The sequence below is a fragment of the Morone saxatilis genome, unplaced genomic scaffold (assembly GCF_004916995.1).
Source record: "Morone saxatilis isolate NCDOM2014 unplaced genomic scaffold, NCSU_SB_2.0 Contig0, whole genome shotgun sequence".
Classification (NCBI taxonomy): Eukaryota; Metazoa; Chordata; class Actinopteri; family Moronidae; genus Morone; species Morone saxatilis.
The window spans coordinates 5519994-5537801 of NW_023339650.1; the positions used below are offsets into that span (position 1 = coordinate 5519994).

The 17808-nt window shown below is 41.5% G+C and overlaps 1 protein-coding gene across 6 annotated transcripts in view; it reads right to left on the bottom strand.

Annotated features, from left to right (window-relative positions):
* LOC118328819 (WD repeat-containing protein 37-like) overlaps positions 1–17808 on the bottom strand; it is a 30875-nt gene that overhangs the window by 12786 nt on the left and 281 nt on the right. The window contains exons 1-14 of one of the 6 annotated variants that reach the window (XM_035662909.1): positions 17555–17736; positions 16387–16659; positions 14213–14309; positions 13986–14081; positions 13269–13333; positions 12848–12931; positions 9585–9723; positions 8899–8970; positions 8369–8413; positions 8107–8183; positions 7687–7921; positions 6625–6766; positions 974–1108; positions 121–235 (exon numbers count right to left, since the gene is read on the bottom strand). In XM_035662909.1, coding sequence (XP_035518802.1) covers positions 121–235; positions 974–1108; positions 6625–6766; positions 7687–7921; positions 8107–8183; positions 8369–8413; positions 8899–8970; positions 9585–9723; positions 12848–12931; positions 13269–13333; positions 13986–14081; positions 14213–14309; positions 16387–16539 — 1455 coding nt within the window. In that variant the 5' untranslated portion in view covers positions 16540–16659; positions 17555–17736. The other 5 variants (XM_035662770.1, XM_035662984.1, XM_035662847.1 and 2 more) reach the window with 5 other exon arrangements.

The window sequence follows — 17808 nt, forward strand, 5'->3', positions numbered from 1 at the left end:
AAAAAAAACAGTGACTGTGTCTTGATATTGATCCATACACACACGCACACACACACACGTTTAAGATGTTTTAACGATGCTGATTGACAGGGCAAACACACACGTCATTCCCGTCCTTACCATTCTGTTGCTGCGAGGGAGTCTGGCCAGCCTCACTCCGCTCATGTCAAACAGTCGGACTTGGCGGTTGTCGTGTGGCAGAGCGATGATCCTCTGGTTGGCAGAGACGCTTATCCTGAAAGATCGGATCAAGTTCACTTTGAATCTGGGACAGATTCTGTTGATACTGCTAAGTAAACTCTCCTGGAGTTTCAATCTACAGCCTGTCGCTTTTTAAATGAATTGGTAAGAGAAGTTACTGCATAGTGTATAGTTCAGCACTAGATTTACAGAAATATCTCAGGCACATTTTTGCACCACGTGCAGGCGTTTTGGGGCAGGGTTCAATGCTAAATGTTCTCCACAATTGTACTCAATTTTTACTTGCCCCTATACAAATGACGTGCCTTTGAAGCATGACCCCGTTTTATCCGCCTGGCTCTGTATAATACATAGCTGGAGTTTCGTCCACATACTCTAAACTTCAGTTTCCAAGATAATTGAAGTGCTCGCTCTCCCTTCAGCTCGTAAATTGCTGCCATTTTTTCTTTTGCATTTCTGAAGCCAAGGGCCCATTGTGTCGTGATTCATCCATGATGCAACACCATCACACAGCACTATAAGAATATACAGTATTCATAACTATGCACGTGGAATCCAAATTATCACTCAAGAATCAAGTCAGATGAAGTAATCAGTCGATATTAAATGACTCGCCCAAATCTGGGGCTTAAAAAACTTGATCAGGACACCCCCATCTGTAATAAGCACACTTTAACTTCATTCTCAGATTCTGCACGGAGCGTAACTCTCTACAAAGATGTAAAAATACTGAGTCTGGCTCTGATTGAGTTACGTCCCTTCTTTCACATACCTGTTCACAGCTGAGTCAGTGCGGATGGTTGCTATAGGCGACCTCATGTTCTTCAAATCCCACACCTTGACAGTGCGGTCGTCACTGCCGGAAACCACATTGTCACCCACCGTGAACACTGCCGACGTTACCGTGCTGCAAGAGACAGACACACACAAACACAAGAGAATGTAAATCTGTGTGCTCAAACTGGAGTCAAAAGTTTTTTTTGTTTTTTTTTAAGAGATTCATGCTGAACTCCACAATCCAATTTAAGTGCAGATTGTTGATAGGAAAGTACAGTAAAAGTGCTTCCAGTTCTTCCAACTCAGGAAAAGAGAAAGTTTCAGGAGTGAGTACTTATTTTTAGCCAGCCTACTCACCCTCTCCCACAGACGCTGTTAATTACTCATACACCTGATAGATGAGACAGATCCACACATGCGTCAGTGATATGTGAAGATACATTGTGAGCGCTGACACTACTTGAACCAAGAGAAGGTGTATCAGGTACATCAGAAAGTTAGCACTGTGGGTTTCTTGATTTAAAATGTGATTTTTACAAACACCTTCCCACTGGAGAAAAGGAATGTAAGCAGGATCACACTTTTGCTGCATTCCTGTCACATAGGTATATCTGTTAAAGCCACTTGATGGATTAAATAATGATGTGAAACTGTGCACACCATCGAATTCATTTGAGCTGTTGAGGCGCCGTGAAAGGCGGTTTCCGCTTTGCTCTCCCAGATTTACAGTGAGTCCTGTGCGTTCCACTTCATGATCATGTTCACAAAATACACCAAGAGTTGAATTCTGCCATGCTACTTCCGAGCTAGAGTTGGGCAAAATGGCTAGAGATAGCTCGATATGATACGAAACTGTGGTAGCTATACGTAATATACTACCCCACTCTACTCTTTTCTCTTTTTCTTTTTCATATAAACATACATTACATTAGCAATCTGCAACCACCACCAAACCCAGTTTCCCAGGAAGCATTTACCAACTGAAAGCTGAGAATGAGCTGTACTGTGCAAGAATGACATATTATATAGGATTTTGAAGTAAGCACATATGATGCGTGCAAATGCTATATAGTAATATTAATATTAATAATATTAATATTTGACACATATTAATGTTACAATAACAATACCTCCATGACTTTAATGACTAATGGCAGCAGGAAATCTTTAGTGGACCTCCAGTAGTTAAAGGTATATCCACTGCAGTGCTCAGTACGTCCTGAAATCACTGTAGGGCTAACAACATCTCTGATGACATACATCTTTAGATTCGAGGTGGTCTGAGGTACAGAACATTTGAAACTTTCAACCATAACGTCGCTATAAAAAAGAAAAGACATTAATCTTGTATTTTAAGTCTAATGCAAGCGTGACTTCAGCCTCATACCGGGAGATAACAGATAGAATAAAAAGATAAATGATGCATACACAATATATTTTGCTACATCGTATCATCAGCCATGATGGGCACATTGGAGGCAGGAACGTTCTTTATATGCATACAGCATCCCCCTCCTCCCACACCCTTTATTCAACCAGCCGTGATGCACTGCTCCACATGATAGCACTAAGGTCAGGCCTAGCCATTCATTTAATAGACCTTTAATATTTCCAATCTAATACTGTATGTCAGTCGCTCCTATAAGGGTTTTTTTTCTTCTTCTCCTTTTTTCCCCCTGTTCATTCATGGAGGGAAGTTTAACAAAAAAAAAAGCTCACTGATTCTTCATTAAGATTAGCGTTGAGTAGTGTCCCTTCACACACACAAGCATTGTCTAGAGTTCCACATCTAGTTTTTCTTTCTGAAACTGGCTTCCCTCTTAATTCAAATTGACATGGCATTAAGGGCTAATTAGGGGACTAAACTTTGTCCTATTAGAGAGGCCGAGGCTCAAGGAAACTGCTGTATCGTTACAGGCACCTTCTGACATTGCCGGGTACAGCCCACCTGGGAATACAAGCGGCAGAGAGAGAGACAGAGAGAAGGAAAGATAGGTGTGCTAGGTGGGAGGTGTGTGGGGAGTGTAATCAGACAAGGTAATTGATTAAAAGGTTGATTAAGGTTAAAGGGTTTTTAGAATGGGTGGTGAGGAGGGAGGGGCGTGTTCAGTGTTACTTAATGGCATCTCTGCAGTGTGTCTGACAGCCAAGGTCAAGACTCCTTGCGATCGGAGACTAAGGGAGTTGGGAAGGAAGAGGGAATCATGGGACATCACTGCAGTCAGAGAAGTTTAGGTGGGCTGAATTTCTCCCTAACCATAAGACCCAAAAGTCCATTAGACTCATAAATGTGGCACAAAATTGCATGATTTCAAGATGTCAAGAACACCCCAAGAGACGAAGCAGACATACCTTCCCGAAAGGTTTTTTCCGACAGCTAACACTGAGATATGTCAGTCAGAACCCAGGTCCCGCCTATAGCTTCAAACGCTGCAATTAAACGTAAGTATTATTTAACTGAATACAGATTTTGTGCAATTATGGCTTCAAATTGCCCCGTTTGACTTTACTGAGACGAAAGCTTTTATAGTCAGTTCTATGCTCTTCAAAAGAAAATAATCATTCTCACATCCATAGCTCATTGCCTCACAGCAGTGTATGTATGCAATTCAGGCTATTTTCACACAGAAATCAAATGAATGAATACAACTATGTTTAGTTAACTCAGCAATGAGGTTTGATTTTTTGATTGTTTTTGGATTGCAATGGCAAATGTCAGCTATGACGTGAATGAAATTATTAAGGAGTGTATTTGTACAACAGTTCCTGATTAAATGAATCCTCCGCATTGAACATACGTATCTGTGTGATGTCTGTGTGACATGAAATGAAAAACAAATGAATGAATATAAGAAAGATGTGAAAAAGTGAGTAGAGAATACTGCTGTGATATGAGGACAATCTATGATCTTATTGAGATGTAAGATGTGTACATGTGCTACTTTAAAAAAAAAAAAAAGCTTAATGGGTATGACTCCTTTTCTTGCTGCTGATATCACCATATTTTCCTATTTGAACCGCTCCCTGACTCCACATAAAGGAGTCTGCTCATTGTGGAGTTTTGTTGCTGTTTTTTCTCCTTGTTGAGCACTTTAAAGATTTATGTTACCTTTCTTTTTATTGTTAGAGGAGACAGGGACTGTCACCTCCAAGGTGCCAGTCTGACTATAGATTTAGACAGGCACCAACTCTTTAAAGTCAGATTGGCACTTCTGTCAGTTTTAGTACTTTAGATCACTGTAACTGTAAGCTACTTACGGTAGAATGCTGCATACTGGTAATGCAAAACCTCTGAACACGTGACTGAGAGGATCTGGTTATTGTATGACATGAGTGTTAATGGATACTTTAAAGTTGGCTCTCGATTGCGCAGTGTTCTGAGAGTTTTAGGAAATGTTCTTAATAAACTAAAAGAGAAATTACTGTACAAATAAGAGAAAGAAAAGTGTGATTTAAAGAAACATTGTTTGACATGGCTTTGTGCCACATTTCCTTCCTGGTTGTTATTTACCAACCAGCACAGTTCAAAAGCTCCTTTCACACTGCACAAACAACCCACTAACTGCCAATTGTACCCTTTCCCACTGAAGAAAAAAGCCATTCATTCTCGGGTCAAATAACTGCAGTAGTCACAGTGATGGAAACATGACACCAGGGTTATGGATGTAAATAGCCAGGAACATTATTTATTGTTTTTACAGTCTCCAGTCAACGTGCAACAGCAATATTGTTCTTTGTGTTGTGCAAGATGCAACACTGACATGAGAGTGAGGTGAGAGCTTCTCCTGATTCGTCAGTGTGAGTGAAAGATAGACTGAAGTACAAGACATGCAGAAGTAACCACTGTAATATTTTCCAGCACATTCCAACGTGACATGAGAAAAAAAACAGAGGCAAACTTGTGTACTGGCGATGGAAAATAAGTCATAAATCTGCTAAGTAAACTAGAGTATTTGTTCTGGTACTGTGGCTTTGACCCGTATCCTCCTTCCTAATGAGTGATTTTAATGATTGATGTATGAATTTATGAAAATCTCAAGGAACATTACAATGTACTCATTGTAAGTGGATGCGAGCGTAAGCCAGATGCTTAAAAGGTAAAATGTAAATGAAACAATTCAGGTACAGACTAAGAGGTTTTAGAGCACTTTGTTATTTTGCTGTGCTGCAGCAAAACTGACAGTCGCTGAGAACCTGGTAAGTGCTGATGTATTCCTCCAGAGACAGGATGTCAAGACTTCATACAGACACACACACACACACACTCACGCTTCAATCAAATGTCTCCGAAAGCCGTCGATTGCAGGAGAGACAAACGTGACATGGCTTTCCGTTTGTAGAGCAAGTCCGCTGTCACTTCTGGTTTGCTCTTTTTGTTAGCTCACGTGTAGTTGTCATTACTCTGCAATTATGGCGGGGTGGTGGGATAGAGGGTGTATGCTGCACTTTTAGCTGCCGCGGTTCACTGTCAGGGAGCGTTAGCTGTAATTGCCAGTGAAGACAGTGGAAACGAGAGGCTTGCTCCCCTCCAGCTCTCCAACTCTTCTGCCTATTAAACCATTCACACTCTCACTCTCCTCTGCTGTTTCCACAGGAGAGATGTGGAGCTTGTGGACATTATGCCATTTATGCTACGCCATTATGCCATATTGGAGATTCTGGAAAATTTGCCAGAGAAATGGCAGGGAGATAGCAACTTGCTGTTGTTGGAGGATATGGTTTAAACAAAAACTGTTCACAAGTTGGAAAGAGGAACAAGCATGGGGATGGGTATACATTTAGGTTGTATGCAACTGAGCGATTGTTTATGCTTTCATAATGCACCACAGAAGGACAAGTAAGGAAGTTCTCACTTTAAAAACCATCAATGTCCATTTGGGAAGGAAAGAAGAATGAAGGGAAGGAGGAGGGTTGTCGTTAACTGTGAAACACTGGTGCTTAATCTCATTACACCAATTGTCTATGGGAGAGAATTAGAGTGGGATCTGCAGGAATTATACATGTTGGGGTCGTACATAATGAGCTCTATGTAATCCCCCCCACTTGCAATCAAAGGCTCCCAGAGAGTACCAGCCAGCACACACGTAGGACAGGCACATAAACACACACACTCTCTTCTTACGCCTTTCAAAGAGCGCTGCCATTGAAAGCAACAGACAAGCCTGACAGTCATCGTTCTGAAATGAGCGTCTGCAATTGAGTGTTAACAGCGAGCGAAGTGCCAAATTACACAGAGTGGGGGATTAACGCAGAAACGGACAGATAAATGAACAGGAGAGCGAGGGAGAGAGAGCGGTAGGGAGAGAAGGAGAGGAGAGAAAGAGAAGCAAACCGTCGAAGTGGAGAGAAGTGCTCAGTAATGAATGAGAGGCAAGTGGAGGATTTGGCTTAGAGCAAAAGGGTCTGTAAATTAATGTGGCACTGTAAAAGGAAAAGGGTAAAAAAAAAACACAAGAAAATGCTGGCGGGATTCACAGACCAGACAGATGTTACAGCACCACCCTGTGGGCAAAATAAAGACTGCAGCAACTAGCCTTAACTCAAACTGCTGAAACTAAGTGAATGATGGCTAAACGAGGGTTGAGCTGTGTGTGTGAGTGTGAGTGAGTATGTGTGAGAGAGAGAGAGAGAGAGAGAGAGACTTACTCAGTGTGTCCCTGGAAGACATTGACAGAGTGGATGGACGGGTCTCTGAAGTCCCACAGTCTGAAGGTGGTGTCCCTGGATGATGTGACCACCAGGCGCTGGGTGGGGTGGGTGCAGCAGTGGGTCAGCTCCTGGTCATGTCCTGCGTACAGACACACAATAGTAAACATACTAAACTCCATGGGAAACATCATTATATGATTTTCATAGAGACACATGGTTGCTCCGGTAATAAAGTATCAAGAGTAGGTTATGTGCCAGAAGAAAACAGAGGATGAAGACAACAGACACTAGGGGTTTGGGGTTCTTTTTGGGGTTCTTTTTGACGATTTTTCTCATTTTATTTTGTTAATTTAATGGTCTGCCTCAGGAGAATGAGAACTGCTCAGTGACAGAGTGGGAGGAAAAACAGCTGTAGAGCCAGTTTATTTTCACATCTAACTGCGGTGAATTTAGGGTTTATTTTGACTAGTCCGATGACAGGGAATACAGTTACAAGGTGATCCACATGGCTCAAAACAAGACTGTAACTCCAGGGAAGACAAGGACACAGCAGGGACAGGAGAGGAGAGGCATGAGGCAGGTAGAGGAGCATGGGAGGACGGGGGAGGGAGTTATTTCTGTTAGACACCAGAGTTGGTGATAGTCTAATAAGATGGTTTGGTCAGTTTTATTTTGTTTCTGTCGAGTTTAAATGAAGTATGTTTAAAGATCACTTAACAAGGTCTTAGTTCAGGATAAGAGAGAAACTTTTTCTTTTTCTGTTTAATGAGGAAAACAGGTGTTTTTCTTTTCTCACTCACATTTGGTGAGTTTATTTTGTTCAATAAAGCTGTTAAAGCTTTATTAAACAACTTTATTATTCATTAAAGTTCCATGTAGCAAACACGCCATTCCTCTCCCAGCTGAAACTACTATGGCAGTGAATAGGGGGGATCGGGGGGAACTGGCATAGCAATTGGCGATTGTTGGACTGACGGTGGCCGGCTGGAAAATTCTTACATATCGCCCAACCCTGCTAGACACCATATTGTGCTCTTCTATGTTGGCCAGTTTACATACCAGTGAGCGTGTGAACCAGTTCAGACGTCTCCAACTCGTACAGGTTTGCAGCACGATCCCAGGAAGCTGTCACCACTTGTCGGCCCCCCACCAACCAATCAGCTGCAATCACTACACCCTGGTGGCTCTTCAGGGTTGCTGTGGCAAGCCGGACAGTTGGGACCTCGCAAGGGCCCTCGCCATCTACCTCCCCTTCTTCCCTGTCTGACGAGTCCTGGTCGTCATCACATAGAGCCTATGAGCGCACAAAGGAAAACACAGCAGTTCAGCCAATGTCCCCAGACGCCTGCAGTGATAGATCTAGTTTTCGTGTGAATTGGTACATTTAACAAATCTTTTGACAGAATACCCCTCTCAGAAATGTGTGATATTCCAGGATATTCCAGCAGAAACACTAGAGAACAGTACAAAGCCACTCACACTGACATCTGGCGGTGGCTGGGGGGCTGGAAGCTGCACCATGTAGCGCCAGATGTGAGCCGTCTGGTCCCCAGAGGCTGTGGAAACGTAAGTACACATCAGCAAACACACAGCACATTTGGATCTACAGAAAACAAACTGCTGGAGACAACAGAGGCAGGGTGAAAAGGATCTAATAGTCATGAGGAGAATTAACATGTTGACACAAATATCAAATGCAGCTAATTCAACAAAATACAACACACTCCATTCAAATACAGACCTGTAAGGGCCATCTGCTCTGTGGGGTGAAACTTGATGGAGTTGACTGCGGGCGAGAGAAAAATGATGAGACACATGTTACATCAAGTATTCCTATTATGTAACTAGCCTAGTGAGCAAACGCTGACACTGTTTTATCTGACAGTAACCTACAGCTTTAGACATAAAACAGACAAAGATCTGCTGTCATCTGAGTACGATTTAGCCTCTAGGGGCAACAGCCGGTGTTTTGGGGTTTCCAGAATAGCCAGCGGATATCCAGAAAAAGGATAACGGATATCCAGACCAAGGCGTCCTCTGTCGTCTGACTAGCAACTTCATGACCAGAAAGACACATTTTGGATGCATTTAAAAAAACAAAAGGTAACCCTAAAGCTAAATCATCATCAACCAGAAGCTTCCGATGCAACGAACTGTTGGTCCTTGGTCCCTCGCCAACAGATTTTGCATTCATATGTCGATGTTTATAGAAATGAATGTTTAATAAAAAGAGATGTGACATGACAGAACTTGCTGCATACATTTCATTACCTGATCCTGCATGGCCAGCATACCTCAGCAGACATTTCCCAGTCTCTATACTCCATAGCAGAGCTGAGTGATCTGTGAAGGGAGAGCACGGGTGGACAACATAAAGACATTCACTATTTTTCTTTCTTTCTTTTTTTTTTTTTTTTAAACACTAGGTGAATGATTGAATATTGTAATGTACTGTGCTTTACACAGTGGGCTATCTAGTTAGATTTTGTGACAGATTTCCAAACCACTTTATGGTGAGATTGTCTACAACACAATAAAATGAACAGCATGTTCCCAGCAAACACAGAACAAGAGCTTCTAAAGTTTCTTGCAATGGCAGATGATGGAAACAAAGAAAAATTATGTTAAACAAAACTGACAAACCATTGAAGTTTTTTTTTTTTTTTGAGTGTTGTCTTTTCTTTTTCTTTTAAATTAGCTTTGACAATACTTGCACTAACAACCCTGCTGGTGTGCAACAGATGATATCAACTAAAACTCAAAAACTCTTTCTGCTGATTGCACCAAGGTTAATACACATTTAATGAGACAGTGATATAATGATGTAAATACAGCATGCAGCACCTTTAGTTTTGACTTATTTTTCTTGAAACCACTCCATGGCACGTAGGCTGTGTATGTAACAATGCCGGCAGAGACTGACACAATTAAACAGTAAGTAAAATGAGTTGGTGTACCTGCGGAGGCGGTGCCGAGGACCACTGGCGGATTCCGGGTGACGCTGAGGTCCCAGATCCCGTCCCGGTGGCCCACATACTCCTTGAGCAGCTGGCACAAAGCCCGGGACCCCGCGGTGGCTTTAAAACTGGACACGATCTGAGCAGGGAGGGGGGAGAGAGGAGTGCATGATGAAGAAAAGAGAAATGGACATTGGGATGAGCATTCTTTCTTACAGTTTTGCTTAAATTAGAGGCCAAGTAACATTAAAATGTAACTACAGGTGCACCAATACAACGTTTGCAGAAGTGGTTACTTTAAATTCCAGCATATGTACGATCCAAATTACAAGCACTCACGCCTCACTACATGGCCGACTATGGCACCAATACAGAAACAAATGTATCGATTAGGTTTATGGGATAAAACAAATATTAGCTTTTCATTTTTCACACAGTTTATTGTTGGAGATGAACACATAAGGCACATGGGGTGAGATTAGTGGGTGAGCCAGCTTTCTTTGGTATAAACTCTCTTAACTTTCTGGTATCACAAAGCTCACTTTTAACTTTACTTCACACGATCAGATCAAAACTTGTCAAAAGCCTGACAGCTCCCTTAAAAAAAATGAGTTGCTACAGGATCCTGACAGGAATATGAGTTTGCAACTAAGTGAGAAGTAATAAAAAGCAACAGAGACATTTTTATAGATCAGTAGAAACTTTCTGCTTTCCATGTTAATTATTTCGGAGATAAAAGAAACATTTTTTATGCAATTATGTGTCCACTCTGGGTTTAAAACAAACAGAGAGATAGTTTCCCACAGACTAATGAATGGCAATTAGAGCTGCATATTAATTGTGCACACTGTTAATTAACTCAGTTCATTATAAATGCAACATTTCAGCATTATCAGCCATTTATTTCTTTTGCTCTGCTGTTTTGGAACAGACTATCTGTACTCTTCCTCTCTGTTTTGGCAGCAGTTTTTAAGTGCATCATGTATTCATGATAGTTAAGAATGAGACTAAAAGTACATAAAAAGAATAATTTATGTGTATTCCATAGTGATATTGTGATGATCCATATTCACTGTATTCACACTGAACAAATTTCAAAAGGCCTATATCATAATTCTGACCTGTATTTGTAGTTTTAGCATTATGTTAAATATTTGTAAATTATTCCTAGTGTTTCTAAATATCAAATTCTTAATATATTGTACTTATGTCATTATATTGTGTATGTTTTAACTCACAGTAAATCGTCGATGTTAGGCTCAGAGAAGCCTGTAATCAAAAGAGTGCTGGACAAAGTTAAACTGGCTTTGTGATGCAGGGCCCTAGAACAGCAGCCTGTAAAAGCCAGGTGTGAGTAGATCCTGTAAACAAGCACTGTTTTCATCAGAGGTTGATTCTGCAACTGCCAAAAGGTTTATGGTTTCAATTTGCTCCAAACTGTGTGTCACATCGAGACTAGCTTGACTAACTGCCAATTCAAGTATCGGAGTGAGAAAGATACGCGTGGTGCACCTCTAAAAATATCTTGTGGCCTAGTTACATATGGCCTTTAGTCATTGCAGGCTTCCAGATGAACAAATTAAATGGTGATTTGTAGTTTCAATTGTCACAGAGCGGTCACAACCTGTACTGAGCATGCTGCTGCAAGCAGACGGCTGACCACAGCAATAAGCTTCCATCATTGGTAGTCATTAGACGCAGCAGCGAAGCATCTGGTTCCCTTGTGTCAGACTGTGTTAATGTATGCTCTCATTCTGTCCGCTGTGTTTACATTCACATTACGATACAATACAATCTTATCTGTTTCATGTCACTGAAACACAATGAGCAGTGAGCATCAAGAAGAATAGCCCATTCCAGTCAAGCTAAACTGAGAATATAGTTAGTGCAGATCATTAGTTTCAAGTCCTGTCAGTCTTCACAACATTAGTTTTTTGTCATGTTTCTTAGGCAGCTGGTAGGTTAGCTGTATATTATATAGCAGCTAGTTCTGTCAGAAGGTTAATCTAAGGAGTCCTCCCTTGATCCTGTGTATCCTCTTTCAAATCAGAGGAGGAGTGTGTCCCACTCTTCATCTAGCTCAGACTTTGGCTGCATTCAGATAGTTTCTTTGCTTTAAGAAGAGCAATGCTGGGGGAAACTTTTAGGTAAAGTAAGGAAAATAAGACAATGGGGAAGAAAAGTTAACAGACATGTTTGAAAACCATATTACACTGAAGTAAAACACCACTAAAGAATTTTGAAAAATAAGTGCACCCAAATAATCTTTCACATTTGCACAGTCTAATTTATACACATATTTTTTGGGAAATGACTTAGTCGCTTTCCAGCGTTAAATTAGAAACATCTGTACTGTAAATATGAAGATAACGGTAGCCGCTGGTTATCTTAGCTTAGTATACAGACTAGAAATGAACATGTTATATCTTGTTTGTTTAATCCATACAAATAAAAAAAACAATTTGCTGTTTTACGGAGGTTATATTCTGAACTGTTTCTTGCCTCGGAGTAGTTGCCAGGCAACCAGCAGAAACTCCCAAGATGCTGCCCACAAAATAACTCGGCACATTTGTAGATATAACTGGCAGATATAAGGTGTTAATCTGTGAGCTTTATCGGTGCAGGTCAGCAGATTTTTACGTTTAACAGAGCAAGGGTAGCCGTTTCCAATCTTTTTGTTAAGCTAAGCTAAGTGGCTGCTGCTGTTAGCTTCCCATTCAGCATACAGACATGAACAGTAACAATTTTCTCATCTAACTGTTGGCAACAAAGTAAATAAGTGCATTTCCCAAAATGCTGAACTATTCCTGTAAGAGCTGTTCGAAGACAGCTTTTTTTTTAAGGGCCAGTCTGTCTAAACTCAACCCTCCTGGCTCCTGATGAACTCGTCTTGTGATGTGGGAAAAACTCTTTGACTCTTATAATTCCACATCAGTTATTTGTTTTGGTATTGTGACAATTGACCCTGACATATTGTTTGATACAGCGATTGGGGAAGGACTCAAGTGGTCACCAGAGTAAGTAAGGATCTACTCTATTGGTAGAGGACATATTGTAAAACAAATTACAGTGTATTCTCATACGAAACTGTAAAAATTTGGTTTTCTTTGTTTTACACAGAGGCAGCCATTCACCCAAATGACTTGCAGGGTGCAGAGCAGAGAAGAGATGAGGAGTCAAGGTCAGACTGGAGTTAAAAACAGACTCAGCCCACAGCGGTCCCCCACGATGCTTAGTGACAAACAGAGCATTCAGGAAGTTACCCATGAATCTCCTCCCCACAACTCCCATGTGGCCACACTGAAGTTGCGAGGTCCACCTATTTTGCCGTGGAAAGTGTACAAGCGCTACATTGGCAAGAGATTAAAGAGGAAAAAGTCAAAGGAGATGTCATTTTGTGCTAAATGCTTAAACACTAGTTTCCTACACCGCCCTGTAAGTCCAAACATTTTTATATAAATGCATCAGCACTTCAAAAACATGAGAATTCAACAGTAATGATTTAATTTGTTTACCTACTCTTTACATATCATGACCTCAGACTTACTTCCCCTCACTCAGCAACAAAGGGGCTTTTAATAGTTACCCCCAGCCTTGATGTCAACAGCTCAAACACAAATAATTACACAGATGACAAATGTTACAAGCTCTATAGAATAGACTAAGATAGCCGGCGCCACGTACCTTGCTGGTAGAGGCTTTGTAGGTCGTCTTCAGCTTCTGTGACAGCTGACTGGTGCTGTGGCTGGCTGTGTTAAGGAGAGACAAAGAATGCTATATAACAAACTCATTGGTTTGTTTCACTACTGTGCTAATGGCCTTATAAAGTGCCATAGCAATTGCACACACCTCAACAATACAAAGCCTTGTGTATTTCCTTGTTAGTTGTCAGTACTGTCTGTGTGGCTGCTAATGACTTATTAAAACCTGTGCAGTGGAACTGACTGGCACCATATGGCCAGCAGGAGCTGTGTAATTCATTGTTCATAAAAGATTACCAGTTAACCAGGGTTATGATCAAACTTATCAAATATGGTGGAGTTAGAAATGTTTATTTTAATCAGTTGACTACAAAAAAAAAGTGTGGTACATTTTATATATTACATTTTTTTAAATTGAAAATAAAAACTGTACAAGGTGTGGAACATGTCGCTTCTTGTGCACTTTTTAAATAACTATTAACACTTTTAGTTTTGTTTCACAATACTGCTATACAGATAATATATAAACAATATCCTGATTAAAATCCTTGTTTACCAGCTTCAAATGTTGAAACAATGCCACTCTCATATGTCATTTTAAAGCTGCACAATCAATGTCATCATTATTTTCCCTTTCAATGATTATAGAAGCTGAATTCTGTATTGAGACCTCCAACAGATTGTGTAGGAAATATTGTACCTTTTGTTTTCAGAGCTCCCTTGGTGGGGTCTCCTCCCTCAATAGTCTGTCCATCTCCGGTCAGGCGCTCATTCAGAGAGTCAATTTCCCGGCGTACTGTAATGTTAGCACAGTGACAGGGCATCAGTAAGCAAACACCGGTTAGTCAATCAACACCTGAAGATCAATACTGCAAGGTATGCACCCATGAAATCTAAATACATTTCCTCTTTGTATCAGTTACTCACATTCAAGGTTTTCAATGTAGAGATTTTCAAACTCGCGCTCAATCTGACCAAAAAGGTCAAGGAGGTTGTTCCGTAAGGAGATGGGCAGCTTGGAGTCCTGGACACACAGACAAGAAAAGAGCGACGCTCTAATAAATCTGATAGTGAGCTGACATATAGGCTTAAACATCAGGAATCAAGCTGGGGAACAGTGATAACTTGTATTAACCCCAGGCACCCCCCAAGCCATTCTATCTATCTATCTACTCTAGACCCTTCTCTAGTCTGGTATTCTCTTTTAATTATAATGTGATGTATCCAGTATGCTTTAAAATCTAAACTTCAACACCATTTCAAAATATGTTCACAAATGAAAATGTTTAAACATACTGCTGACAGGCACGATGCAATTTTACGATGACAAACAAGTATCTGATGTATTATCACTGTTCACAGAGACATTTGGGTGACTCATAACGTACACACCACTTAAACAAATCAGCCCACTTATCTCATCTCAAACACAGCCTGTATGCTTAGCTGATTTAATCAGCCACCAACGTGTGAAAACTCAGCTACATTCAGGGCTACGTTACTACAACCTACAAACAACTGACTGACTACACGACAGCCAGGGCCCAACCAGTCAACCTCATTTCAACTGACTTACCTCCATGGTGAACTCCTAGAAGTACCCCGTTATCAGCTGACCACCAGTCTACACCAGACTAGCACGTAAAAAGCTGCCATTAAAACAATGGGTTCAAAAGGCTGCATTTGACAGCTCGCCTTGAGCGCTGCTGCTTATTTCTCTAGTCATCTGAAAGACGAGGAAACCAAGTAGTCGACTGTCACTCTTTCTTCTGGCACATGCTCAAACCCAACAGTTTGCCACAGTGACGTTAACCGCCTGACCATTCTGTCAGCGCCACATGTCAACACACGTTGTAAATTAGCAAACAACAGGGAGCCCTTATGAATTTAAAGCTGCTTAGTCGTGGCACTAAAACCAGCAGCGTACTCTGGATAATGACAACATTGAAAAAGCGGAAGAAAAAGCATTCTGTGTGTTATATATGGGTTTATTAAGCTGTGTGTGTGTGTGTGTGTGTGTGTGTGTGGGTGTGTGAAACTAGTGCTGTGGGGGTGGGGGGTGGGGACAGACTAGGTACATAAACAGAGCCAGCAAAGGACAAAAAGGCCTGTTGAAAAGACTAATCAGACCAGGACAAGCGGCCCATATTAAAATTTGATGAGACAACAGGTCAGTGCAAGCTGAGCTCTAGTTTTAGTGGCTGATAATTCAAGGACATTGTCAAGCAGAGAAAGTAATAGCTAAAAGGACTCCCATGGCAAAAACTAGGGCTGATAAAATCAAGCATCATATTATTTCATACTGAACACTTTGATCCAGAACCTGGATCATGAAAGAGGGACAAACATTGTTTTGTGTTTCATTCCACCAGTCAGATGACGCTTGACGGTCACTCACATCTGACAGATCCCTCTCAATAAAGTCACTCAACAGCCACCTCCCAACAGTTAACAACCAGGATGTTCTTGGTCAAACAGAAAGAAGCTTTTCTTATCTCAGACAGTTTATGGCTACGACTAGTTTGCATCAGGAAATGCCTGCTCATGTAAAAGCTAATGTTCTTCCGTTTCTAGAAGGAATGAATCAATTGCAGCGCCAATTTAAACAACCTGTTTGGACATAGTTAATCACTAACTAAATGTCACTAGTGGGCTTAAAAAGTCACAGTAGATTCCTTTGTTGTAACAAAATGAAATCAGCTGTGAACATGCACATTCATACCCGGCTCAAAAAGATTTGAAGAATGTAAAATCCAGGTGGCATTAGCACTTTGATAAGAGCAAGTTTAATCCAAAGTAAGTTCCTGTAGCTACCTAAAAAAAAAACACATTTCCCACTTATTGTGGTTGTTGCAACACCAGGTAAAAAACAAAAAGCTGATAAACCGGCTGGTACTGTACTCTCGTGACCTCACACCACCACAAAATGACAATCAAAATGCTAATTAACAAAGACTTTGTGATATGTATTATTTGAGCAGATCCACGAGAAAGTCATGCCTACAAAACACGTCACTAGCTACATGTCTTTAACGCTGTGTGTTTGCCATAATGTGTCAGTCAGTGTGCGAGAGAGGAGAAAAAGCATGGATCTCCCTCACCTGTCCCTCCAGCATGTCTCCTCTTTGGATGCCTGGGGGCCTCTCCTCTGTGCTGTTGGTGCGCCGGATAGATAAACTGTGAGCCTTGCGCTTCTGCTTGGGGTGACGGGCAGCCGAAGCAGAGCCGCTGCTGCTTCCGCCCTCCACAGGCATCCCTCCTACCTCGTGGCCCTGCCCCCTGCCCCCTGCTCACTTCTTACCTGAGAAACAGGTAAACAAAGGCAAGGCTCCCTGGGCGCCGGTGGTTGGGTTAGGTCGGTCTGCTGTCACCACCTGCAGGTAAAAGGGAAGTGAAGTTCAAAGCCATTACTGGAACTGCTCAGGGTGAAGCATAGCCTTTCCTGCAGAGGATGGATGTTGATATTTGTGGGGGCTTGTTGTTGGTGCAGTCTTGTTCTGACACCTGCTGCTTTGAAACAACATCATGACAAAAGTCCATTAAAAAGTCCAGTAATTTAATGCTGCTTTGCTTAGCAGCAAACATGTACAGTGCTGTTTGTAGACCTGACTTTAAAAACAGCTGTTAAATACCCGATACTTGCTACCACCCGCTGTTGTTGGAAGACGACTGTATGAATTAAAGGTAAAAAAAAAAAAGCCTGCAAAGCCTCACAGACCTGAAGTAATTTGCAAAAATACACCTGCGTTAGCCACACATTACGACATTTAACTCACAGTATTTAAGTCCAGCGTCAGGGTCTTTACATGACATTACAAGAGGACGACACATTTTGGGACTGCTTCGTGCTATCGCTGTGATGGCGTAGGAATTGCGTAACAGCTAGACAATGCCTAACAACATTTCTCTAGCCTCATATAGTTACTAGCTTAAGACCCCAACATGTAACGTACCAGAACAAATATGAATTTATTTAGTTATACAATATACAATAACCACCCATAGAAAAGAACATGCTAAGTTATGCTTGCAAAATAAATATTATCGACGTTTCTGTCATTTGTCACTTCGACCCATCATCGATATCTGACATATAGAAAGGTGACTCACCGCTGCCTCACTGAACTCACACCTGGCTATCATGGAGGTCCAGACACGAAGTGAGCTACAGGCTAACCCCAGCTAGCTGCCACATATCCGCTTCACTGCGGCATGTAGCATTCAACATAACGCTAACACAGCTACATACAGCGACACACAGCTACATACAGCTAAGTTACATCCAGCACGGTGAGCTACAGCCTCCATCACTCCATCACTAATGATATACACCGCTCAGGTGGTCATGTGCAACGTGTTGTCGACGTCTGACTTTGAAAGCGGACAGTAGTGACACATTATAGGTTTGTAAGTGTGAACATTTTAATCCAGATTTTGACACATCACGTATTTTATCGGTGCACCCATTTCCGCATCACGTGGTTTGTGTTTGCACTTTGTAAGCCAATGGGCTGCCACACCGA